The sequence below is a fragment of the Pan troglodytes genome, chromosome 17 (assembly GCF_028858775.2).
Source record: "Pan troglodytes isolate AG18354 chromosome 17, NHGRI_mPanTro3-v2.0_pri, whole genome shotgun sequence".
Lineage (NCBI taxonomy): Eukaryota > Metazoa > Chordata > Mammalia > Primates > Hominidae > Pan > Pan troglodytes.
The window spans coordinates 16976351-17003649 of record NC_072415.2 but is presented as its reverse complement, the minus strand read 5'-3'; the positions used below and the strand labels follow the sequence as shown (position 1 = coordinate 17003649).

At 44.6% G+C, this 27299-nt stretch overlaps 2 protein-coding genes across 3 annotated transcripts in view; both read right to left on the bottom strand.

Annotated features, from left to right (window-relative positions):
* The window catches only part of MC2R (melanocortin 2 receptor), a 33499-nt gene extending 22622 nt beyond the window's left edge, over positions 1–10877 (bottom strand). Inside the window, exon 1 of one of the 2 annotated variants that reach the window (XM_063796124.1) lies at positions 10800–10877. The gene's annotated coding sequence lies outside the window, so the exon portion shown is untranslated. Of the gene's footprint in view, positions 1–10657; positions 10767–10799 lie in introns of those variants that run through there. The other variant, XM_063796123.1, reaches the window with a different exon arrangement.
* Positions 10878–14737: 3860 nt separating this feature from the next.
* Positions 14738–15112, bottom strand: LOC455499 (large ribosomal subunit protein eL42-like). The gene has a single exon (XM_016933225.4). The coding sequence runs from the start codon at positions 15083–15085 to the stop codon at positions 14810–14812; it is 276 nt and encodes a 91-aa protein (XP_016788714.1). The 5' UTR covers positions 15086–15112; the 3' UTR covers positions 14738–14809.
* Positions 15113–27299: the final 12187 nt, after the last annotated feature.

Sequence of the window (27299 nt, the reverse complement as noted above, 5' to 3'; positions counted from 1 at the left end):
CCTTCCTTATACCTTACACAAGACGAATTAAATACTTAAATGTAAAACCCAAAACCTTAAAAACATTAGAAGAAAACCTAGGCAATACCATTCAGGACATAGGCATGGGCAATGACTTCATGACAAAAATGCCAAAAGAAATTGCAACAAAAGCCACAGTTGACAAATGGGATCTAATTACACTAAAGAGGTTCTGCACAGCAAAAGAAACTATCATCAGAGTGAACAGGCAACCTACAGAATAGGATAAATTTTTTGCAATCTATCTATCTGACAAAGATCTAATATCCAGAATTTACAAGGAACTTAAACACATTTACAAGAAAAAACAACCCCATCAAAAAGTGGGCAAAGTATATGAACAGACACTTCTCAAAAGAAGACATTTATGCGGCCAACAAACAAATGAAAAAAAGCTACCATCCTGGCCAACATGGTGAAACCCCGTCTCTACTAAAAATACAAAAATTAGCTGGGCTTCGTGGCATATGCCTGTGGTTCCAGCTACTCAGGTGGCTGAGGCAGAAGAATCGCTTGAATCCGGGAGGCAGAGGTTGCACTGAGCCGTGATCGTGCCACTACACTCCAGCCTGGCAACAGAGCGAGACTCCCTCTAAAAAAAAGAAGCTCAAGATCACTGATCATCAGAGAAATGCAAATCAAAACCACAAAGAAATACCATCTCATGCCAGTCAGAATGGCGATTATTAAAAAGTCAGGAAACAATAGATGCTGGCAAGGCTGTGGAGAAATAGGAACACTTTTACACTGTTGGTGGGAGTGTAAATTAGTTCAACCATTGTGAAAGACAGTATGGTGATTCCTCAAGGATCTAGAACTGGAAATACCATTTGACCCAGCAATCCCATTACTGGGTATATACCCAGAGAAATATAAATTATTCTGGCCAGGTGTGATGGTTCACGCCTGTAATCCTAGCACTTTGGAAGGCCGAGGTGGGTGGATCATGATGCCAAGAGATCGAGACCATCCTGGCCAACATGGTGAAACCCCATCTCTACTAAAAATACAAAAATTAGCTGGGCATCATGACTCACACCTGTAGTCCCAGCTACTCAGAGAGCTGCGGCAGGAGAATTGCTTGAATCCTTGTCTTGTTCCAGATCTTAGAGGCGGAGGTTGCAGTGAGCTGAGATTGTGCCATTGCACTCCAGCCTGGTGACAGAGTAAGACCCCATCTCAAAAAAAAAAAAAAAAGAAAAAGAAAAAAGAAAAAAATATATAAATCATTCTACTATAAAGATACATGCACACGTATGTTTATTGCAGCACTATTTACAAGAGCAAAGACATGGTACCAATCCAAATGTCCATCAGTGATAGACTGGATAAAGAAAATGTGGTACACATACATCATGGAATACTATGCAGCCATAAAAAGGAATGAGATCGTGTCCTTTGCAGGGACATGGATAAAGCTGGAAGCCATCATCCTCAGCAAATTAACACAGGAAAAGAAAACCAAACACTGCATGTTCTCACTCATAAGTGGGAGTTGAACAATGAAAATACATGGGCACAGAGAGGTGAACAACACACACCAGGGCCTGTTGGGGGGTGGGAGGTGAGGGGAGGGAACTTAGAGGGCGGGTCAATAGGTGCAGCAAGCCACCATGGTACATGTATACCTATGTAACAAACCTGCACGTTCTGCACATGTATCCCATTTTTTTTTCTTAGAAGAAATAAAGAAAAAAAAGAAAAGAAGAAGTCAAATTAGCCTTGTTTGCAGATGACATGATGCTATACTTAGAAAAACTTAGACTCCACCAGAAAACTGTGAGAGCTGACAAACAAATTCAGTAAAGTTGCAGAATACAAAATCAACATACAAAAATTAGTAACACTTATATACAACAACAGTGAACAATCTAAAAAAGAAATGAAAAAGTAATCCCATTTACAATAGCCTCAGATAAAATTAAATACTTAGAAATCAACCAAAGAAGTGAAAGATCTCTATGAAAACTATAAAACACTGATGAAAGAAGTTGAAGAGGACACCATAAAACGGAACAATACGCTATGCTCATGGGTTGGAATAATTAATATTGTTAAAATTTCCATACTACCCAAAGCAATTTACATATTCAATGCAATTCCAATCAAAATACCAATGACATTCTTTGTAAAGATAGAAAAAAATCTAAAATTTATGTGGAATCGCAAAAGACCCTGAATAGACAAAGCAGTCTGGAGCAAAAAGAGCAAAGTTGGAGGAATCACAGTACCTGACTTCCAAATTTACTACAAACACATAGTAACAACATCAGCACGGCATCAGAATAAAAACAGTTACACAGATCAATGGAAGAGAATAAATAACCCAGATATAAATCCATGCATTTACAGTCGACTCACCTTCGACAAAGGTGCCAAGAACATACAATGGGGAAAGGACAGTTTTTTCAGTAAATGGTGCTGGGAAAACTGGATATCCATATGCAGAGGAATGAAACTAGGCCTCTATCTCTCACCAGACACAAAAATCAAATCAAGATGGATTAAAGACTTAAATCTAAGACCCGAAACTATGAAACTACTTGAAGAAAACATTGTGGAAATGCTTCAAGACACTGGTCTCTGCAAAGATTTTTGGAGTAAGATCTCAAAAGCATAAGCAACAAAAGCAAAAACAGGCAGGTGGAACTATACCAAGATAGAAAGCTTCTGCACAGCAAGGAAAACAATCAACAAAGTGAAGAGACAACTCACAGAATGGGAGAAAATATTTGCAAACTCTCCATCCAGCAAGAGATTAATAACCAGATTACATAAGGAGCTCAAACAACTTAGCAGCAAAAGAAAACCAACAAATAATCCAATTTAAAAATGGGCAAAATATCTGCACAGACATTGCTCAAAATAAGACATACAAATGGCCAAACAGGTATATGAAAAATTTCAAAGCATCACTAATCATCAGAGAAATGAAAATCAAAGCTACAATGAGATATAATCTCACCCCAGTTAAAATGGCTTATATCCAAAAACGGGCGATATCAGATGCTGGTGAGGATGTGGAGAAAGAGGAACCCCCGTACACTGTTGGTGGGAAGGTCAACTACTATAGCCACTGTGGAGAACAATTTGGAGGTGACTCAAAAAACTAAAAATAGAGCTACCATATGATCCAGCAATCCCACTACTGGGGTATACGTTGAAAAGAAAAGATATCAGTACATCAAAGAGATATCTGTACTACCATGTTTATTGCAGCATTATTCACGAAAGCCAAAATATGGACTCGACCTAAGTGTCCATCAGTGAATGAATGAATAAAATGTGGTATATAAACATAATGAAATATTATTCAACCATAAAGAAGAATGAAATCTTGTCATTTGCAGAAACATGAGTGGAACTGGAGGCCATTATGTTAAGTGAAATAAAGCAAGCACAGAAAGACAAATGTCCCATGTTCTCACTCACATGTGGGAGCTAAAAAAGTAAATCTCATGAAGACAGAGAGTGGTGGTTACAAGAGCCCAGGAAGGGTAGAGGGGAGAGGGAGATGAAGAGAAATTGACTAATGGGTACAAATACATGGTTTGATAGAAGAAATAAGAGCTAGTGTTTAATAAATCAGTAGGGTGACTATAGTTTACAATAATCTATTGTACATTCCAAAATGGCTAGAAGAGAAGAATTTCAATGATTCTAGCGTAAAGAAGAGACTTTAGGGTGATAGATATCCTAAGTACACTGATTTGATCTTTACAAATTATATGAATGTATCAAATTATCACATGTACCCTGAAATTACATACAGCTATTAAAACTACATACATATACCAGTTTATAAAATTGCAGTTCAACGGTGCAGGAGCTTCTTTGTGTGTGTGTGTGTGTGTGTGTGTGTGTGTGTGTGTGTGTGTGTGTGTATGTGTATTTCAAGCAAAGGCATAGAAAAATCCATGACATCAAATTTTAATGGTGGTTATCACTGGGTGGTAGAGCTATGAGCTATTTTTTAAATAAACATTTTATTTTAGAACAGTTTTAAATTTATGGAAAAGTTGCAAAGATAGTACAGAGTCCCCACAAACCTCACACCCAGTTTAACATCTTACATCATGTTAACATCTTACCTGAGTATGGTGCATTTATTGCAACTAGTGGACCAATATTGACACACTGTTATTAACTAAAGTCCATACTTTATTCAAATGTCCTTAATTTTAACCTAATGTCCTTTTGTGTTTCTGGGTCTCATCCAGGACATGGTATTATTACCTTTAGACATCATGTCTCCTTAGGCTTCTCTTGGCTGTGACAGTTTCTCAGACTTCCCTTGCTTTTGATGACCTTGAAATTTTTAAGGAGTACTGCTCAAACATTTTGTAGAATTGCCACAATTGTGTGATATTTTTCTCATGATTAGACTGGGGTTATGGACCTTGCGGGAGGAAGACCACAAGATGTAAACTATCATTCTCATTACATCACATCAAGGGACACGCTGTCAAGGTGACTCATGACTGGTGCTAACCATGGTCACCTGGCTGAGTTCATGCTTGCCAGGTTTCCCCACTGCAGTCAGTGTTTCCTGCACACTGTTTCCATAATGGATTCTTTGGAAGGAAGTCAGAATGCATAGCCCTCACATACAGAGCAGAGAGTTCTGCCCCACCTCTTTGAGGGTGGAGTGTCTACATAATCCATTTGGAGTTCTTCTGCATGGGAGATTAGTCTATCCTTCCCTATTTATTTATTTATTCAATCCTATGTTTCTATCAGTATGAATGCATGGACAACTATTTTATACTTTAGATTATAATCCAATGCTATTTGATTTGTTTCATTGCTTAAATTGTTCCAACTTTGGCCACTGGGAGCTCTCTCAGTTGGCACCTGTGTCCTGTGCCAGACCTGCATCACTGTGGCTTTCTGGAACACTTATTTACTCTCTGGCACTGCAAGATGTTCCAGGCTCAACTTGTTATTTCCTGACATAGTCATAGAATAAGCCACTTCCCCCAGGGATCCCTGATTTCATCCAGTGTAGAATGGTATTAGAAACCAAGATCAGAGTGCTCAATGTACTTGTTGCTACTGGGGTGCCATTTAAATTTTAATAAAGTCTATTATTTATTTTTTCTTTCATGGATGATGCTTTTCATGTTATATCTAAAAACACCAAATCCAGTGTCATGGAGATTTTCTTCTATGTTTTCTTTTAGAAGTTGTAAGTTTTGTAATTTTCATTTAGGTCTTTGATCATTTGGAGTTAAGTTTTTTCTGTAAGGAATAAGATCTATGTTTAAAATAATTTTTTCCTCATATGAACGTCCAATTGTTCCAGCACTGTTTGTTGAAAAGTCTACCCTTTTCCCATTGAATTGCTTTTGTGCCTTTGTTGAAATCAGCTGGCTATATTTGTGTGGGCCTGTATTTGTGTGGTCCTTACTGTTTCATTGATCTGTTTGTCTGTTCTTTTGCTAAGAGCACGCTGTCTTGATTACTGGCTTTAGAGTAAGTCTGAGAGTTACTCAGACTTACTGTGAAGTAAGGAGTGACAGTCCTCTGACTTTGTTGTTCTTTTTCACTGTTTTGTTGGCTCTTCAAGCTCATCTGCTTTTCCACAGAAATTCTGGAATAAGTTTATTGACATCTTCAAAATAGCTTTCTGGACTTTTGACAGGGATTGTGTTGACTCTGTTGATCAAGTGGAGAAGATTAAAAAAGTGTGTTTCTTGCTGTTTTGCAAGTTTTCTGATTTTGGTATTTAAAACATATACTACAAAGTGCCTGACGGGGAGCTTGTACAGCTTCCTGCAGCCTGCCTGGAGGAGAGACAGCTGCTGCCAGAAGGTTCCCTGACCAGGGGCTGCTGGTCCCTGGTCTAGTCCTGGCTGGGCTGAGGCTGCTCCAGTTATGCTCAGCACTAGGGCTCCCTTCAGGGCACCAGGCATCTGGAGGACAGAGAGGCAGCTTGGAATCTCTCAATCCATCTGCTTCTCATCACAACAGTGTTTGCCCCAAATCATGCCAGCCACAGTGGGGGAGCTGGCGGATGCCCCTGTGTCCCAGTGTCTCTCCTACAAAACCAACACCAGTCACCACCCCATCATGGGTGAAACCATCATCCCCAGAAAATGCTTCCTTTTTGAATTCTTATCTTTTACACCTGAGACCAGGTTGACATTGGCTCACTTAATCCCATGATTTATGATTTATAAAAAGCAGTCAGCGTGGCTCAGCAGGGAACACAGGCAGGTGCAGTTGCCTTAGGTGAGAGTGTGAAGCAGCAAAACCCCAGAGCTGGGGTGATTGCTAGAGCAAGGAGGCCAGTGACAGTAGCAGGGACTAGGGGCCAAAGGACACAGGGACAGGAGAGGAACTGAGGGCCGGGCAGCCGAGAGCAGGGGCCAGAGTGTCAGGGAGCAACCCAGGCAGCCTGCAGCCTCTCCTGGAGCTCCCTTTTTATTAGATAAAGAAACTCCATCAAGTCCTTGTTTAACCTTAAAAATGAGTACTAAATTCTTCCCTGCACAGTCCCATTTTCATTCTCATCTCTGAAATGGCTCAAAATTTCCCCTTTTGAAAAAGCATAAACTAGTTTATAACTGGTTTAGTTAGCCAAACAAATGCCATGAAATAAAAGGATGTCAGTAAAGATCTGCTTTTTCTCCCAGATGAAGGCTTTAAAATTTGCTGGGTATCTTTGGACGAGTGCCTGGAAGACTTCTCTGCCTTACCTAGCTCCTATTCGCCCCACCTTTAAAAAGTGGCCGAGTCCAACCCAATCAGACCCCAGGGCCACCATGAGTGCAGCGGGTAGCTTTGGCTTCTGGACCTTGCTCTGGAGACACTGGCTTTGCGCCATCTATGGCAGGGTCTCCATCCTAGGGTCTGGGGGATGTTAATTGGGAAAAAGGAGATTGGGGCATATGAGGAGGGCAGCAGGAAGAAAGATTTAAGATCTTTTGGGGGCTTTAATCCAAGTAATCACTTAAAGAATTGGCAGTTTTTAGCACCTCTAGGATCCAATTTTAGGTTATATGTCATTGGAAATCCAAAAGCTACAGGAAACACCGTACTGCCTATGAACATCTAGCTGAGGAGGTAAGACATGCACAGCTGAGAAAGAGGACAGGTGAGCCTTTGGTCACTTGCAAATTGGGGTCAGAACTGCTCCATGGTTTGGATGGCATGGAAAAGAATTGGCTTCACTTAGGAGTGCTTTAGGTAATTCATTCTGTACTGTGTTGGGCCCACAATGCATGTTCAGCAATTTTACTTAATACTCAACCAGGTAAAACAGCAGATTCCAGGATACCTCAGTACATCCTTACAATTCTGCACTTTAAGGGCAATTTGATTTTGCCATGATTTCTCTTGCAATGTTAAAGGTTGGAGACAGGGCAGAGTGAGAGGTATTCTCTCTTAATGCTCCAGTTACACATAAAGGGTAGGTGTTCCTATTTCCTGCTCCCCTGCCTATATTATAGATAAGAAAAGTGAGGCTCAGGGAGGTTGGGTTCCTTGCTTAAGGTCACCCAGCTGCGAATCTGCCTCATTCCAAGGTCTGTGCTCGCTTGGTTATTCCAAAGAGCCCGAGAGGCTGAGTGTTTGGAAGCAGGACAAGCCTAGCTCTGAAACAGGTATGGGTAGGAGGACCGGGTCAGGTTGGGCCAAGAGCTGTGGGAGGAGCTGGGAACTGAGGGGCTCAGGACTCTGAGGCTGTTTTGGTGCTAAATAAAACAAAATAACAACATAGCACCATAATAAAACTTGTAGATTATTATTAATCAATTAATCAATACTCTGTTGAAATAGGAAAAATTCAAGGACAGATGAATTTCTACTTTGTTTTCTGCTCCTGGACTGTCCCAACTGCTTTGCTAGGGCCCAGTCACTGTCTCCAGCTGAAGTCAGTTTTCCTTGAACTTACTGATGTTGATCTTACAGAGTTATAAGTTACGCTTATCACTGTGAAGACTGGCTGCAGCCAGCAGAGCTCGCTATGGTAGGCAATGGCTCATCTGAATCCAGCGCACATCTTGTTTTGAATTCCGCATAGGCTCAATTATGAGAGGCCTTCAAGGGAGCCTTATTTTGGGGGTGGCTTTATTCTTTTTCCCCATGCCAGGCACAGGCAGAAGCGTCTCTTGGTGTGATCATCTTGCAGGCCGCTGGGCAGGTTTACAGCTTTTCCGACACTTCACAGAGCACTGCTGCTTACAGTATAATTTCTTTTTTAATATACACAAGACTGGAAATTAGGCATGAATGACAATGTGATCACATCTTAGGATGAGCAAAGGAAAGTCCCGAGAATGGAAGCTTTTGCAGGAGCTCACAGCTAGGGAGGCATGAAGCCCAGGCTGGAGTGTTCTGGTTGGAAATCAGTGTGATGCTCACCTCCCTGCACAGCCTCACCTGGACCACCACCTTCCACCCGCTCACATCTCCCGTCCTCTGAGCTTCACTGCTCATGGCAGGCTTCCTCCACGGTGCCTTCCTGCCAGTGTGACCCACTCGGACCTTTCCCTGCCATGTCTGTGCTGCTCACACAAATGCTTGCCGCCCCCAGGTTTTGATGCTGGGACGCCTACTAGGTTGACTTAGTCTCTATAGTTTGCACATGTTGTTTTCCCACCAAGTCAGGCTCTGTGTGTTACCCATGCTGCTAGCACAGAGATTGGCACACACATATTTTGAGTTGAGAACTTACTTTAAAACCATCTTCCAAATTTTGTACCCTGGCAGCTCAAAGTCAGAGAACAGAGAAATTAAGACTTTAGGACTCCACCACACTTTAGGGCCCACTGGGTGGGTCTGCACCAGCACTTGCCTGTCTGTTCACACGTTCTCTCTCCCTGAGCCTGGACACGTCCTTCCTCACTTCTCACACTCAGCACTGTGTCCTTGCCCAAGTACAGACTCTCCTCCATTGCCCCCGCATCCCAAGGGAGCCCAGGGTCGCTGCCCGTCTATGCACCTGTAGCCGTTTGTTCTTATTTCTACAACGGCATTATTCACATGAAAACCCTGCAGATGGATCTGAGTTCCTTAGGATAAGACCTGCCCTGACCATGTCTGAGGCTGAGCCCTGCAGACAACCTGGTCCACAGCAATTATATTTGCGTAATGAAGGCAAGGAATGTGGCTTACACAGACAAGAAAGCTCTCATTAAAATGTATTAGACACTAAGGATTCCATAGGAAACATACCTGGGATCATTAACAAGGTAAAGAATAGGATTTTTTTTTTTTTTTAAGATGTCTTAAGTTGCTCTGAGGCAGTGAGAGGGCAATTTGCTGCTGAGCAAAAACCTCCTCTGCCAGAGATTCAGGATCCACTGAGAAGTCAGGTTGGCTTTGGAGCTATCTACCCCATTACCCTGGTTCATGCCCTCCTCCGCCCCTGCCGCGGCCTAAGCGGTGTCCCAAAGGCAGGGTGAGGGCTCCCATCTCCCTGCTCCCACAGCTCTTTGTGGGTGTGTGTCCTGTCTGGGAGCTAGTGTGAAGTGTTGTCTCAGTGTGCGCTGTCCTCAGCGCCGGGGCTCCAGGAGGCTCCACTCTGACTTAGGCTTGCAACAAGGCCCAGCACATATGGGTTCGGTACAGCTTGATCCAGGCATGAATGTGTGAGCAGAGCCTGTGACCACCGCTTCACTCCCACTCCGGGGATGGGGTGGGGAGGGCATGTGAGGAGCACTCCTCCTTCTGATCTGCTCAAGGCTGTACTCTCTGGACCCCTTTGTACCCCTTTCCCATTCCTATCCCTTTCGGACTTTTTGCATGCATGTATGTATGTATGTTTACAAGTGTGCACATGTATGTGTGTATGTGTGTGTGTATGAGTGTGTGTGTGTAAGTGAAGAATGAGGACAGTTATCTGAAGGCAGCTTAGACAAACTGAAATATGAAGAAGAGCTGTTTAATCGAAAGCCTGGGCCTCTTTTCTAGGTAACACGTGCCCCCCGACAGAGCCAGCCAAAGGAAGGTGTGAGCCCCTCATGATGGCAGTGACTGCATGCTTTCTGGGTGCAAACACTTTGCAGGAGTATGTGATAATCAGTATGCTTTTAGTTATTGTTTATCCTGCACCCCATGTTGCTGCCTAGGAAGGTGGAGGACGACTGAGCTAGTGGTTGAGAAAGGCACAGAAAGTGTGCGTGCATCTCCCAGAACTGTAACGTCACACGTGTGGATGGTGGAGTTGCTTAGACACCAATGCCTGAGGTTCAGGAAGCTGCCGCATGCCCACGTCTTTGTGGCGCTAAAACCCCCGCACTCTTACACCTAGAAAAGCTGATCAGGTGAAGGGGCTAACTCCAGAAGTGATAATAGAAGCATGATTTGTTTCACCCCTAATTCTATTAGGAAAAAACTGGCTGTAGTCCTTGAATAGAGCTCAATGACAATTTGAAGAGTACTAGAGAAGCCAATAAATTCATTAATAGGGAAGACTGTTTTAGCTAGACAAAAAGGTAATAGCCTTCATTGTAGTAGTTTAATTAGAAAAATAATAAACTCCCTTAGGAAGGATGAAAGCCCATAATTAAAAAGATGAGCTATTTGGAGGAATTCTGAATAGTACCTCTTCTCAGATTTGTTCCTAGCTGCTCTATTCATGGTCCAAAAGCACTTAACAAGCTGAGGAATTAGTGGAAAATGTACTTACCTTCAGCTCTGAAGCAGGAACTTTCTGGGCAAAATGAATGAGAAGGAATGAGCTCGGAGAGAAAAGCAAGCAAGTGGACCTTGGGCCGGGAAGGGCCGGAACACATGCATCACCGGAGAGACAGCTAGATTGTTATCATTACCTTGAATAAATGTCATCCCACATGAACTGTGCATTTCTGGTAATGTGAAGTTAGAGAAATGGAAAGACACAGGCAGATGAAGACATAATTTCCATGAGCTCAGCTAGTCAAGGTTACTTCCAATGTTTATGACAATGCTTCTAGCAGATTATGGAATTGTCATCTTGCTCTTTTTAAATGCCACTTTAGAGTTGCATTTAGTTCCAAAAAGAACTAAGGAATTAAATAAATCAGGTTTTTGAGAAAATGGTTTTGGAAGAATTTGTTTTAAAACTTCTAGCAAACTTCTTGATATATCTTGCAAACATTTGGCTCATTAGTCTCATTAAGAAGAAGGGAATAGCCCCATTATCCCTATTTCACAAGACTAAACAATGAGAATGAGGGAACTGCATGCTCAAGTGCACATATGACGCATGGGTCCAGACAAGAAAAAAACCCTGTGTTCTGCCAATGCTTCTCTGTCCAAAAACTTCACAGAAACCGCCATAGATAAGAGCCATCATTCAAAGCAAAATTCTTCCGTTTTAGGGTGCAATGCTGTGTGTTTTCTGCCTGCCAGGGCCTGCAGGGAAGGGCTACTGTTGGTGTCTGTCACAGCAACAGGAATGCTGAAGTGTGGAATTGGGCCAAGTTTCCAGATGGTCCTGGGTTTTGGGGGCTGGGGCCAAACCAGTGGCTTTTTCTGAAATGTGAGCTTCCGCCCCAAGCTAAAAAGTGTTCACACGTGGGTGGTCTGGAAAAGACCAAAGAGAGAGGCCTGAGTTGAATTTGCCAGGCGGGTAAACACAATTTTATAAAGTGGCTTTTCCTGGCCTGTCACTGAGGCAAAGCGTGTTGTCCCCAGGAAGTCATGGACCCAGGATCATCCCAGACTTTGACTGTTTCTGAGTAGGTGTGTGCCTCCGCAACATGCCCTGCAGCTGAAATCCGGCGTTCCACAGGCCTCTTTCCCCTCCTGAGTCATGTAGTTGAGATAACAGAGAAAAGCAAGGCGTTGCCTCCAGAAAGCTACTGTATTATCTGGAAAAGTAGAGACAACTCGTCCTTAGCCCTTGTACTTGCAGAAGCAGAGGCCCTTTGTCAGAGATCTGTGGATCTGATTAGGCTGATTGGGAAAACCGGTGGCCAGCCCCGGGGAGTGGGACATCAGGCAGGCTGCAGACGATGGGAACACTGTCTGGAGGAGGCGAGCATGGGCCAGTCCCCTGGGTGGGACCTGGGCCACTCTGATTGGGAGGGACAGAGAGAGACTTCCAGCAGGGGGAAGGTTGCCTAGGGGTTTGGCTAAGCCCTGCAAAGAGAGTAGCTATTGCTATTTTAGTTCTTCCATTTTGGGGGCTCATCTCTCTCCAATTTTTAGAGAAAAGGGGGCAAAAATCTCTTGGAAGGAGCAGAGTAGAAATGACAAAGGGTTTAGAACCAGAAGACATGGGGTCAGAGTTCTGAGTGCCAGGCCTCTAGGACTCCATTGCCTGGTGTAAAGCGGGCTGTTGTGAGAATTCAGACCAGGTTCGTAACAGTGCTCAGGGAAATCTAAAACCATATACCAATACCTATGGTTTTTGTTATAACCCTGTCCAAACACTCTTGAAATAGTGGTATTTTAAAAGAAATATCTTTGCTGTAGGGAAACCCATTCAGCTGGTGATCATTGGAAAGCAAACTTGTAAGTGGAGATGCTGGTAGATGAACTCTGATGACCATGTTACAACTGTGCCACCATTCCGTCACCAGCCCAGTCTCTCTCTCATCCCAAGAGATACGATGGAAAAGGGGGAATTTTAGGGAGCATTCAAAGGGCTTCTGTATGCACCCTTTTTTCTCTTCTCACACAATCGTATACAACTCGGTCACTTTCACAAATACAACTTCCTCCCCAGTGCTTGTCCCTCTCATGGAAAAGCTAAAGAGGCAGAGAGAGAGAAAGAGTGAGAGGGTGGGGGAGGCTTGGGAGGCAGAGCAAGGGGAAAGGAGATGCAATGGGGAAACAGAAGGGGACAGGAAGAAGAGACAGGGCCAGGGATCTGTCTTTTGTGTTTGCAGGACTGCCCCATTCTGACATAGAAAATGCTGGGGTTGGAAGGTAACTCACAAATGTCTTTGCTGAAATCTGCAGTGGAAGCAATGGTAAGAATCCACAGTGGGTTTCCTATGTGCCAGCCATGATGAATGTTCTCAGTGCTGTACATATCTCGACATTTAATCTTCTCAGCACATGTGTGAAGTCACCTTACAGACCCCATTTATAGATGGGGATCTGAGAAGTTCAGTGGCTCTACAGAGGCCATGATAGCACTTAAGACTTTCCTGTAAGAACGATGAGGAGTCAAGACTAGGATGACATGACCTGATTCAGGCTTTAAAGGATCCTCTCCACGGGTTATAGGGGCCAGAGGGGAGACGGGACAGTGGTAGAGGTGGGTGCCTGGTGGGAGCTGCTTGAGGAGGAAATGGGAAGTGAGGAGAGGAGACGGCAAGCATGGACAAGCTCTTATGAAACATTTATATTTAAATTTTAAATAAATATTGTATATATTTAAGGTGTATACGATGTTTTGTGTGTATACTTACAGTGGACTGCTGACTGCAGCCAATCTGCTGAACATACCCATCTGCCTGCAGTTGCCTTTCTGTGTGTGTGGTGAGAACACTTCAGATCTGCTCTCTTTGCACATTTCCTTTTTTTTTCTTTTTCTTTTGTTTTGTTTTGTTTTGTTTTTGAGATGGGCTCTCCCTCTGTTGCCCAGGCTGGAGTGCAGTGGCGCCATCTTGGCTCACTGCAACCTCTGCCTCCCAGGTACAAGCAATTCTCCTGCCTCAGCCTCTCAAGTAGCTGGGACTACAGGCGCACGCCGCCATGCCCGGCTAAGTTTTTGTGTTTTAGTAGAGATGGGGTTTCACTGTGTTGCCCAGGCTGATCTCGAACTCCTGAGCTTAGGCAATCCATCCGCCTCGGCCTCCCAAAGTGCTGGGATTACAGGCGTGAGCCACCATCCCCTGCCCTTCTCTTTGCACATTTCAAGCATACAACACATGATTAGCTACAGTCACCATGCTGTACCTCGGGCCTGCAGAACTTACTCCTCCTGTACCCCTGAAACTTCATGGCCTTTGACCAACATTGCCCCAGGACCCCACCCCAGGCCCTGGCAGCCACCCTTCTCCTCTCTTCCTAAGGATTCGGCTTTTTAATTATTCTACATAGAAGTGAGATGAAGACATGGCGAGGGCTTTCAGAAGTTTTGATGTGAGAAGGTGCGGAGGGGGAGTATTTTGACGTGAGAAGGTGTGGAGGGGGAGTGGATAGGGAGTAAGTGGGGCCTGTCTTTTTGGAAAAGACCTCGTGGGTAGGTAACTTGTTTGTGGATGAGAGTATCCAGCAGAAAGCGTGGGCTTGGTCAGCAGGTCACAGTGCAGCAGAGATGGACACACATTCCTGAGCAGGCAGGGGGCGGATCCTGAGCACTAGAGGAGAGGGTGACCTTGGCCAGAATGGCGAGACAGCAGGCACAGCTGTAGGGAGGCCGTAGCCTGGTGGAGGGGAGATGAGGGCCTGCCTCTTGATTGCATATTTTCTCACGGAAGTACGAGGCAATCTTATTTTAGTCTGATATATAAACAGTTGTGTAACTGTTCCAATATCTGAGCTACCCCAGTGAATTAGGAGGGTGTATTTGACATATGAGCATGGCTGACAGGGCTCACTAAAGCCATGCCACCCAGCCTAAAGAGGACCAGCCAAGGACTCAAATGTAGCTCCCACCCATAAAGTCAAAGGAAGCACATTTCCAGTCTACATTTCCCATTTGGGCCCACTTTTCAGTCTTCAAGGAAATATTTTGAAATCCATTTGTAGAACACCTCCACTTGCACAAAAAGCCCCACAGTAACGATTGGCACAGAGCTGGTGCTCAGTAAGACTCTCCTTGAGATTTTATTGTCTTCATAATAAAAGATGACACTTAGAATAGGATCACTTGACCCTTTCTCTTCTTATCTCCTCCCAGTTAAAAATGCTTGCATCTTTTGATAGCCAGCATTCTCTTGGATCTGCAGTTGGGCTCAACGCACTCAAGCCTTAGCACAGTATTCTTTGTAGTTTTAGCCTTTTTCCGGAAAATCGGCTTAGTCTGCCCACCGTAGCCACTCTGCTTCCTGTCATAACCCCATTTTCCCTGGGCATACAGAGAATCCTTGCCCGTCTTGTACTGTGTCACTTTGTGGGGTTGGTGCTTGCCACACTTCTTACAGAAAGTCCGGTGGGTTTTAGGGACGTTAACCATGCTTGCATGAGCGCTATCGGCACGGCAAGAAAGAAGAGGTGCTGGAAACAGAAGTATCTTCTTTTGCTTTTTGAGACACAGTCTCACTGTGTCACCCAGGCTGGAATGCAGCAGTGCAAACTTGGCTCACTACTGCGTCGACCTCTCAGGCTCCAGCAATCCTCCTGCCTCAGCCTCCCGAGTAGCTGGGACTACATGGATGTGCCACCATGCCCAGCTAATTACTGTATTTTCTGTAGTGATAGGGTTTTGCCATGTTGCCCAGGCTGGTCTTGAACTCCTGAACTCAAGTGATCTGCCGCCTTGGCCTCTCAAAGTGCTGAGATTACAGGTGTGAGCCACCGCACTTGGCCCCTGTTCCTGACTTCCTGTCAGCCCTCTGTTAATTTCCAAATGCATTTGCCTCTTCATCCTCACACCAATCTCATGCATTGCATAAAGGATAATGAAGATTTATCCATTCATTTCCTCACTTATTCAGCTCTCATTCGATGAGTATGTACCACGCGCCTGGCACCATGCAGGTGCTGGGGATGCAGGTGTGTATGACACAGCCTCTGACCTAGAAGAGTTCAGTATCTAGTTGGGAAGAAGGACCACATAGGTGTAAGTGTGCCACACAAGTGATAAGGGCTAGATCCAAAGTCTATCTAAAATATTTGGGGAACTCTGATGTAAAAGTACCTATTCCTCCTTTAGGTGAGCCTAAGGATGTCTTCCTATGTTGTTTAAGTTGCATTGTGAGGGGTAAATCGAATTTTGCTAAGCAGATATGGTTGGGAAGAGGATCGCAGGAGGTGCAGGAAAGCAATTATGAAAGTGCGTGCGGCAGGATCTAGGAGGAGTGGAGAGTGAACGGGGAAGGGTGAGGGAAAGGACGTGCCAGTCATGGTGGTTCACAATATGGACTGTGGAGCCAGACTGCCCGGGTGTGGATTTCGGATCTGCAGCTGATTTTGAACCAGTTACCTCACCTTTCCAGGCCTTTGCTTTTTAGTTTCCTTCTCACTAAAAGAATATTAATACCTCCTAGCTGTGGCAGAGACACTGTGCTCACCAAACATCACATGTGATCCTCCAAATTTCTCAGTTTTTCTTTCTTTTTTCTTTGAGATGGAGTCTTGCTCTGTTGCCCAGGCTGGAGTGCAGTGCCTTGATCTCGGCTCACTGCAAGCTCCGCCTCCCGGGTTCACGCCATTCTCGTGCCTCAGCCTCCCGAGTAGCTGGGACTACAGGTGCCCACCACCACGCCAGGCTAATTTTTTGTGTTTTTAGTAGAGATGGGGTTTCACCGTGTTAGCCAGGATGGTCTCAATCTCCTGACCTCGTGATCCGCCCTCCTCGGCCTCCCAAAGTGCTGGGATTACAGGTGTGAGCCACCGCGCCCGGTCCACATTTCTCAGTTTTTCTTATAGTTGGGTTACGAATGATCATGTGACTAGTTCTGGCCTTAATGGACTGTGTGTGGAGTGTCAACTCCAAGCTGAGCTGGTGAAGTGCCTGTGTGACTCACCTGTCACTTTTGTTTTTCCTTGTGTGGGTACCTTGGAGGCCATGTGTTTCATGTGATAAAACTACGGGGGCTTCTCTCAGGCTGGGTCCCTGAGTAACAATGTGGAGCAGAGCCCTCTTGGATCCACATTGCACACATCATGAAAAATAAACCTTTGTGTGGTAAGCTATTGATACTTTAGGATCAGTTTGTTACTGCAAACTTAGTTTGCCCTATCCTAACCAGTACATTACTAGTTAGTGCTGTTTAAATGAGTTAACTTGTAAAGCATTTAGAACAACACCTGGCATATAGTGAGTGCTACACAGGAGACCGTTAAACTAAATACAAGGATAGAGGGTGGGGAGTGCTGAGGACATGGCAGGAGTTAAGCCAGCACAATTTGGATCATAAAAATATCTTGTATACCAGATAAGAGAACTTAATTTTTAACTAGAGGAGTATGTTAAAAGTAGGTAAGTGCTTTGTCAATGTGGACAGAGAGAGTAAAGGCAGTGCCTAGCACATATAAACGCTTGGTGATGACTGCTTTAGTTGTTTGATCGTTGTCTTGTAATCGCAGGAGTTCCCTGACTGCTGGGTAGGGGCAGAGCAGGGGGCGACTTTGAGAGTGCAAGTTACTCATTGAAGGAGAGGTGGTGACACCAGCCACAACCTAAACCTGAAGGCTGTTTTAAGAATTGTGTTTATTAGTTTATTAATTTAGGGAGGTGGGTGGTGGCTATTTATGAAATAGGGTTTGTGCCTTAGCCCCACTGTGTGCAGATCACCACCACTGGGGCTGGAGAAGCTATAAAACAAAGAGTGGGTGAGACCAGGTCACGGAGTCAATGTCAGAGCCTGGGGAGAGCTGAAAGCCACACTGGAAATCTCCTATCTCTGTATAGCCCTCCTTGCCTCACCAATGAAGAAACTGTCCCCAGAAAGGCTGACTTGCCTTCCTGCCCAGCAGCTGCTCTGAGGGGATAAAAGGCTGAGGCTGCCTCTGCTTGCCTGTGCCTGCTGTCTGCCCAACAGCAAGCACTTTCTCTCTGCCTTCTCTGCTTCAAGTAACCCTTAGTTCTTCTGACTTCTATATTTTCATCCCAATAATCACTTATTGCTTTCTCTTCCTGAACTTTTCTAGTATTCCCACATCCCTCCCAGATTGGAGCTTTGGTTAGACACAGAGACAGTCAATGTCCTGCAATGGATGGTCCACTCAGACTGGATTATTTGAGACAAGTTTAATAAAAGGGTCATTTACAAAGATGTAAGCAGAGTAGAGCAAGCCATACCGCAGAGCACAGAATCTGGGCACAGCCATGCCTCTCAGCTGCCCTGGGTCTGAGGCATGTATCCAGCCTGTGGTGACCTGCAGGGGAGAGCTGGGAGAATACCCTGTCTCCCCTCTCTCCTGTTCGACTCTTGGGTTTAATCCAACCAGAAGCCGGGGCAAGGAAGTTACTGATATATCCCTTGTGCTCAGCCTCTTGGGCTACAGAGCTGGAGGGAGAGGCTGGACAGGGGATCTGGAGAGGCAAATGGTAGATTTCTGCACTATTAAATACAATGTGTGGAGGCCATTGTTTGGACTGAGCTTCTGCACCTGGCCACAACAGATCAGACGAAACCAGAATGGAGTCACTTGTGCCAGGTGCCATAAAACCAAACTGAGCCTAGAAATGGGCCTGTTTCCCCCAAAAAACTGGGAGATTCAGAGCAACCAGTCCTAAGGGGCCCAGTCAACTTAAGTCAGTGACTCTATAAGGAAAGTAATTCTGAAACAACCCATCTGCTTTTTGTTCCCTCTTTCTGCTTCTTCAGCCTCTTCTGCCTATAAAGCCTACCTCCTCTGCCCAGCTATCAATGCCCCTTTCATAGATGGGGTGCCACCCAACTCTTGAATCATTAATAAAAGCCAATTAGGTCTTTAAACACAATTTGTTGAAATGTTTTCTTTGACAGCACAGATGCACACAGTCCATAAAAGCTGGCTCAGAGAGGAGTTTGCAGAGATGGCAGTGTGTTTGCCACCTGGCAGGTGCCATCAGCCTGGGCCCCCCAGCACCGTGTTTGGGGTCTCAGCTGTGGTCCCAGGCTCCGATTAGTGCTTATGCAGGGCCCAGGTTTCCCAGGGACTGGGCCCCTGTGTCACTGAGCAGTGGCTCTGGTTACGCAGGAACAGAATGGCTCTGCGACAGGAATGCCCGTGCAATCCACCAGGCTTAACCTCATGGCAGCGCTGCGGTAGTTTATAGCTGGGGAGAGGGTGCTTTGTGCTCTTGGAAGATATGTGTAGAGTAGGGTTTTCAAACTTCAACAGCCCAGAACCCCAGAATGCTCCTTTCACACTTGGCCAAGTCGTCTAAGATGCTTCCCTTGCACTGCCTGTCTCCATCGGGGAGATAGTACAGCTATTTGTGATCATTTAAATGGAAAAAGAATAAGTTTCCAAAACCTTTAGAAACAAAAAGAACTGAGAGTAAATTCTCCAGTTTGGGACTGACCATTCCGCCAATTCCTTTTGGTTTTAGAGCCTCCCTGGAAAAGGAGAAGGAAAGCATTTAGCTTTGTTTCCGTCCATATGCACAGGACCGATTGTGATTTCTTTTAATCAAAAACCTCTAGCAAATCCCAGGCTCTTAGAACTAGAAGGCACCTTGAGGTCCATGGGTTTAAACACTTTGATGTGCAGAGAAGGAAACTGAGACCCCCGAGAGGTGAAACGACACTCTCAGCGTCACCCTGGGAGGCTGTCTCATACCAGACATGGTTTGTTCATGTCCCGCATTTCCCTCGTGTTCCCTTTGACATAGAAATGAAATAACTCGAGTTTGCTTTCTGTGATGCTGTGGGAGTTTAGCTCCTTCCCCCAGGTGCTGCTACAATTTCATAACCAGTGTCCGGTGGCTGCTGCCAGCCTCGGAGTGTGGGAGCTGCTGCCCCTGGCATCTTGTCTTTGCCTTGGACCATGCCTGGTCCCTGAGGCTGGAGGCTGTTCCCATGCCTCTTTGCTGGCGTGCACGTGAGCCTTCCCTTTAGTCTCCTAGCACAGAGGACTCAGGGAGGTAATGACAGTCTCCAGGCACAGAGACCGGCTCATGGCCACACTGCCCTGCAGGCTCACTCAACATCCGCTAAAAGTTTGGGTGCTGGCAATTTAACAATTCACAGAACAGTCACTGCTCTACGACTTTCCACTTTAGGACCAGTCCTTTTTATCCACAAGGTGCTTTCTCTTTCCTTCTCCTCCCTGACCCCACCTTGAGAGGAACCTGGGTCTCCAGAGCAGAGTCTTTTCTGTTATATCTTCTGCAGCTAGAATCCTTGGTGTCTCCCTTTTATTCTCATTGGGCCAGAGGAAAACAGAACATTCTTTTAAACAAAGAAATCTGTCCAAGAAAAATACCTCTTTACTCGATTTTCTGGAGCAGCGATTTTCACAGTGTGGTCAGCAGACAAGCAGCTGGAGGATCGCCTGCACATGCATAGGACAGCAGCAGACCGGCGGTCAGAACCGGGGTGTGGGTCGGGGACCGCCCTCCAGGGGCTTCCGAGGCCCGGGAGTCTGAGAATCTCTGTTGCACAGCAATTAAACTGCCTGTCTCAATGTTCCATCTCTTTTAGGTCTGCGCATCTCTGCTTAAGCAAGAGGCCCAATAAAGTGCTTTCCTAAACAAAAGAAAGTTACTCCCAGTAAGTTCAAGGAAAAAACAAAAATAATCTAAGATTTATGACTTTTGGAAGACATTGTATTTTAAAAATGGATCATGGTGTAGATATCAAATTGTATAGTATTTAGACTCCATTGAATGTAATAAGTGATGTAACAGCTTAAAAGAAACATTTACAGTATGGTGAGAATGACATCCTTTGCAGTTACTTAAGCCTATAATGAAAAGTGCTGGAAGTCACCTGGGAAGTGTACTCATTGAGGAGGGAGGTTTCCTAAATCCTTTTGGTGGGGACCTGAGCACAAATGTTTGAAGACTGCTGGTCTATCCCATCCAAGCTATACTCCGTAATGTAAACACTGTTTGTGCCCTGTGGCTGGCCTGAAACACTGTCTTCCAAGCTGTGTGGCATCTCCCATCCATCCGCAGCCTCCATCAGCTCCCGTGACTCCACCCGGCTCCCTTCCAGAGGGAGGGGATTGCTCTGCTGCTCTCTCCTGGGACTCCCCTTGTGCTCACCTCATGGTAGTGTGATGGCTTCCTGCAGCGTTTTCTCTGCTAGCACGTGAGCTCCTCAGGGGCAGGCACCTGGGCCTCCCTCATTTGCCCTCTCTCCCTTGCAGGTGTTTTTGTTTAAGTTATCTGGTAACTGGTTTCATTTCTCCTTGGGTAGCAGCTTTAACATTTTTTTGTTCCTTAAGACATCAGTGTATGTCACGTTGTCACTATGCTATGTGTCTGTGCAAAGCATGTAATGCACATTTGTCAAAATAGCCTACTTTGCTGAATGCTCATAGAAAATTGGTATGCACATTTTCCCCTCTAGGACAATACTCACCTCAGGCTTGAGCTGCACTGTCCCTTCCCCTCTCTGAGCACGTGCTGCTCCTTGGATCAGCCAGCGAGGCCCCCATGTGCCAATGGAGCCAAGAGGACTCCAGAGACTTACAACAGAATCGCAGAGCTGCTCAGCCACCCACAGACAGAGTTCCACTCTTGGATGGAAACTCAGAGGAATCCACACACAGCTGTTGGCTGAATTTTTATTTGACTTTACCAAGCAAGTAAAAAATTATGATTCAATGCCTTGCATAGTGACTTCAGGTGAGAAAAGATGCTGGTGGGATACCCCCTATTTGTTAGGGGCTCTGCACCCCAGTTGTCACTGAGTTCCGACTTCTGCTGCTTCTGTGGTTGGTTCATTGATGTTCACATCTTTCCTGCTTCTATACGTGTTTTTTAATATATGTACACAATTAGTGAACAATCTCAGATCACCGTGGATAATAGTGCCTAAGATCTAAAATAAATGCCATGTTCCTTCCAAGATACAATAGATATGGTGGCATGCCCCATCAGGATGTTTGGGATTTGATATCATTACTTGTGTCCTAAAAAAATTGGATTTTAGGTGATGTAATAAGGTTGCTCATAGGAAGTTCCCAGGTAATAAACTCTATGGGGCTGCAGAGAGAAGAATCTGAACTGAGGACCACTGGTAGCTGGCAGCTGGCAGTTCTGAAGTAGATTTTGCAGTGTGGGGACATTAAACTACAACAGAACCTGCCTTGGGAACTTGGATCATGCACCTGAACAAGATCCAAAATCAGGCTGTGGAGAACCAGACTGTGGTATATGGATGCATGTACATGTGTGTATATGCATGCGCACATGGTGTGCAATTGGAGTCTCTGTGAGATCTGTGGATGTGTAGCTTCCTCAGTAGCTTTCTATGGGCTGAGCTGTATTGTTGTGTGTGGTTAGGCCAGGGTGTAATATGGTGGTCACCAGTATGGCAAAACTTAATAATAGTCTGGAATTAAAAAGAGTAAACTATATCAGCCAAACCCAAATGTTTAGGGGATACGATAAGTAATAAAGGCGTTTAAATGCTCTTCTTACTGAGGAAAGGGAAAACCATGGGCAACAGAGGATCTTCAAAGAGGAGCTATTGAGATCTTTATAGTAGAAGAATAAATGTTGAGAAAGAGAAGGAACCATGAGTAGAATTAAGAATTACAGAAGAATTTCCAAATTAAGATAAGGTTAAAAATGAGAAGAATGGCCAGGTGCAGTGGCTCATACCTGTAATCCCAGCACTTTGGGAGGCCATGGAAGGTAGATCACGAGGTCAGGAGATTGGGACCATCCTGGCCAACATGGTGAAAACTCGTCTCTACTAAAAATACAAAAATTAGCCAGACATGGTGGTAGGCACTTGTAGTCCCAGCTACTCAGGTGGCTGAGGCAGGAGAATCACTTGAACCCAGGAGGCAGAGGTTGCAGTGAGCCGATGTTGCACCACTGCACTCCAGTCTGGGTGACAGAGGAAGACTCCATCTCAAAAAAAAAAGAAAGAAAAGGACAAGTAATTTGATCAAATTAACACATGTAAGAAAACAGAAAAAGAGGCAACAATAAATTAAATGAATAGTACATCTAAACAGGGAGGCAGTCAAACAAGTGCCATAGTCAGTACACTCCATGGGACACTCTGAAGTCTTCTGGCAGAAGCAGGGACAGCAATTTGGGTTAAAAAACAAACCTTGGCCAGGCGCGGTGGGTGGCTCATGCCTGTAATCCCACCACTTTGGGAAGCTGAGGCAGGTGGATCATGAGTTCAGGAGTTCAAGACCACGCTGGCCAAGATGGTGAAACCCCGTCTCTACTAAAAATACAAAAATTAGCCGGGCATGGTGGTGGGCGCCTGTAATCCCAGCTACTCGGGAGGTTGAGGCAGAGAATTGCTTGAACCTGGGAGGCAGAAGTTGCAGTGAGCCGAGAGTGGGCCACTGCACTTTAGCCTGGGCGAAGAGCAAGACTGTCTCAAAACAAAAACAAAAACCAAAAAAAAAAAAAAAAACAACAAACCTCATCTAAAAGGAAAGCTATGTTCTCACTTGTAAGTGGGAGCTGAACAATGAGAACACATGGACACAGGGAGGAGAACAACACACACTGGAGGCTGTTGGGGGAGCGCAGTGGGGGCGAGAACTAGGAAAAGAGCTAGTGCATGCCGGGCTTAATACTTGGGTGATGGGTTGATGGGTGCAGCAAACCACCATGGCACATGTTTACCTGCGTAACAAACTTGCACATCCTGCACATGGACCCCGGAACTTAAAAAATAAAATAAAATAAAATAAAATAAAATAAAAATAAAATAAAGAAGGAATGTTAAGTAAAAGTGGAAAATAAAGTGCTTGAAACACAGATACCACGTAAATGCACATAAAAATGGCCGTGACAATATCAGTCAATATGAAACGTGTGAATGGTATTAAGAGGAAAAAGATGGATGTCATCATTACAGAAGGAACGATGAAGATAATATAATATCCAAAAATATGAATAGGCAACATAAAATACTAGCTGAATAAATAATGGAAAATCTATTAGAACTGCAAAGAAAACTTAAAAATGACAGAAACATAGTGGGAGATTTAATACTCATCTTGTGAACAGTTCCGCTAAGCAAAACACAAGGAATTGAGTGATGTGAAAAATAAACTTGAGTATCTGTGCTTTTCATGTGGGTATACATGGTGTGTTTGTGCAAAAATATATATGTATGTATAAACTTTGTATCTCAAGGATAGAAAGTATACGTTTCATATGTCCATAATATATTTTTTAAAAATCACGTTAGTACATAATCCAATAAAATTTAGTTTATTGGTATAGTTTGTAATCCAATAAAATTGCCTCCCCAGCAATGCCGAACTGTGAGTCCATTAAACTTCTTTTCTTTACAGATTACCCAGTCTCGGGTATGTCTTCATAGCAGTGGGAAGATGGACTAATACACCAGACTCTCCAGATAGCATGACACTCTGAAAGTAATATATGGCTTTAGGCAAAAGAAAAAGAGCACCTTCAGCATAACATGGTCTTGGAGTAAGGTAGCCTTAAGGTGGTGCCTTTAAGCTAGAAAAAAATTATCCCAATAATACTAAGGGTGTGCTGTGTACACCTGCCAGCTAGGCAATTAGGCTTCTAAGAATCTCAGGGGCATTCTCCCATATCAGTCTCACATGGGACTTAAGGTAGAAATACCCATCCTGGAAAGAAATGTCGTTATCATTTTTGTTTAATGGGGTGTGGTTGTGACTTTTGTCTAATTTGATACATAAGAAACTCACAAAAGTTTTAAAGGAAGCATGTCATCTTGGATTGAAAGGGACAAAGACAAAGATAATAAAAAGAATGTGGACCCTTATGTTCCTATGAAAGGAAGCAGGCTGAGAAATTTCTTCGCTATATACTTGGGCCATTTCTTATGGGAAAAGAAGGGTGATTCAGAGCATGGAGTCAAAAATCACTGGGAACCACTCCCAGCTAGTGGAACTGGAGCCACTAATCAAGAAACTGGTGACGTGTCCATGGATTTGACAAGTACCCTGGGCCCACGACTACATGCTTCCTCCCTCCCCCTGCTTTGAGATGGGAGGAACTACAGCAATGATCTGATGCTTGTCCCAGGTTGGGTGTATGTGAGGCCCATGATTCACAGATCTTCAAACTGAGATAAGCCACCCAAGAAGTCGCACCCAAGGAACCCCACTGGAGGAGAATTATCTTGTGATTTGGATGACAATATCCTGGAATCTGAGTTGATGCTTTCATGAGATAAAGAGTTTTGGGGTCTTTGGAGAGGTTCGTGTATTTTTTGCAGGGGGAGAACATGGATTGTTCTGGCCAGAGGGGAGACTGTGTTCAAACATAACCTCAGGAAATTCCATTCTGCTCTGTATGTTCATGATGGTTCTCTCCTCAGGAGCTTATGTCTCTTCTGCTTGATTATGGGATGGGTCTATGACTACTTCAGCTAATACCAATATGAAAGAAGTGGGTGTAGGAACTTTTGAGTTAATATTGAATGAATACCTGCAGTGGCAGCTTATTCCCTCTGGAGGAAGCTGTCATGCTAGGAGGAAGCTCTAGCAGCTACATGAAGGGGACAACATGAAGGAAAAGTGTGGCACCTAGTCAGCAGCCCCGCTGAGCTCCGCACCCTCAGCCAGCAGCACCTGCTGGCCACATAAGTGAGCTATCATGGAAGTGCCACCACAGGCCCAGCTGAGCTACTCTGACAACAGAAGTCCAAAAAGCACAGGCAAGTCCCCACCACGCCTGCCCACATTGCAAAATCGTGAGCAAAGAAATGACTCTTTTTTTTGTTTCAATCCACTAAATTTGGGGATGATTTGTTATGCAGCAATTGATAATCTATACCAGAAGTAATTTTTTTCTCTGAGAACTTAACTTGCTGCTAGAAAGTCTCAATGATGAATTTAAAATGGAAAACGCTGACAACAAAAAGGGGATTGCAAGAAAAAATGGATTGAAAACAACTAGAGAATGGAGGCAGGTAGAGGGAGTTTGAGTATGTTTTTGGAACGGAATTATTTTGGAGATCTTAAATGTTGAATATATAATTATAAAATCTGAATTGGGTTAATTTGAGAATTGAGATCTATTTAAAGGCAAAGTCTTTGAAAACTATGAAAAAGTATAATCATTTGAAAGAAAAAAAGGGCAAAGTATGAGGTCCTTTTTGAGAATAAATCACAAACCCAGACAGTGGAAGAGGCTGGCTGGGTTGATCCAGAACTAGTTCTGCACCTAAGCATTGAAAGAGCACTTTTCTTATTTCAATTGCATGTGGTCTAGTGGAAAAACAGAATCTTAGCAATCAAAATCTATTCATTTTGGTTACATTCACAGTTGATTCTGAAGCCAGGCTGAATCAATTAAGTGTTGAACTATTGGGAAGGATGGGGATATCTATCCATATATAGCATGGATGTAACATCATGTGGGGATATTGGTTTTTCACTTCCAGCCATATCCATATGTATAACATATGGGAAGGATCCATGATGTTGTGGCATCATGGGTATGCTTAGGTAGAATATGTCATCCCTCTTCTAATCTGACCTAATTTTCTACTTATTCATTGTTTCTCCTTTGAAGAGATCACTTGATGAAAGCTTGGGCTGATGTTCGTGGCCCCTTTGGGCCTCTAGTGAGGTCCAGGTGGCTATTTTGGCATGAGGCCAGAATCCAGGACAGCTGCAGCTTCCCTGGGCTTTTCTGTGCCTTGTCTTAGGGCTGAAGTCCTTCTGTAATGACAAGCTCTCTGTAAAGACAGCAATTGTAACTGGCTTTAAAATGAACTGGAGCGGGTGGCAGCATGCCTCACCCCCACCTGGAATTGTAACTAATTTAGGGTCTACTGTATCATGCTTCAGCCTTGCAGGCAGTGAGGATGAGCCTTTACAAACTGGGGCAGAAAGTACTGCTCACTGGGCTCAAGTGGGGTGGGACCTGGCCCCAGCAGGGCTTAAGTACATTATGATTGGAAAAGAAGGGCATTGTTTCTAAGCAGGAGGTTAAAGGTTGGTTTCCAGATGGGTGTCGTAGCAGGCCTGGTTGCCATAGCCACCAGCAGGGGTCCTGGGGGCCAAGTGGACTAAGTCTTGGTTGATGAACAGAAGTCAGAGTCAGTGTAGGGCAAGGTTGGGTCTGGGGCTGGGATTTGAGACCACACTGAATGAGCTTGTAATGTGACTGACAGTGCCACAGAAACCTGTGGCCAATGGTTTTATCTGCTCCAAGTGAGCCCCTTCCTGGAGAGGGTGAACCTGTCTGTGCCAGTCCTGCCTGGCCTCCAGGGCTCGAACATCAGAGGCAGCTTCTGGTAAGTCACATGTCAGGCTGCCTTCTCATCATTTGGCGGTCCCTCAGTGGGATTTCTCTGGATTTGGGTCTTCCTTACACGACGGGTACATGGTTGTAAGAATTTTCTGTCTTCCTTTCCTCCCTCTTCCCCACTTTCCCTCACTCTGGGGCCAGGGCAGGCATCATCACCCTGGGCTGAGATCTTGACTGTGATGAGATCAGCAAGACAACACCTGTGCTGTCTAGTATGAAAAGCTGTCTCCAAACAGATAAGCCAGTGTCATCGTTCCAGATGCTAGTTGTCAGTAGAATCCATGTTTAGGCTGAGAATGTTTAGGCAGCTTGGAACAGGGTTATATCC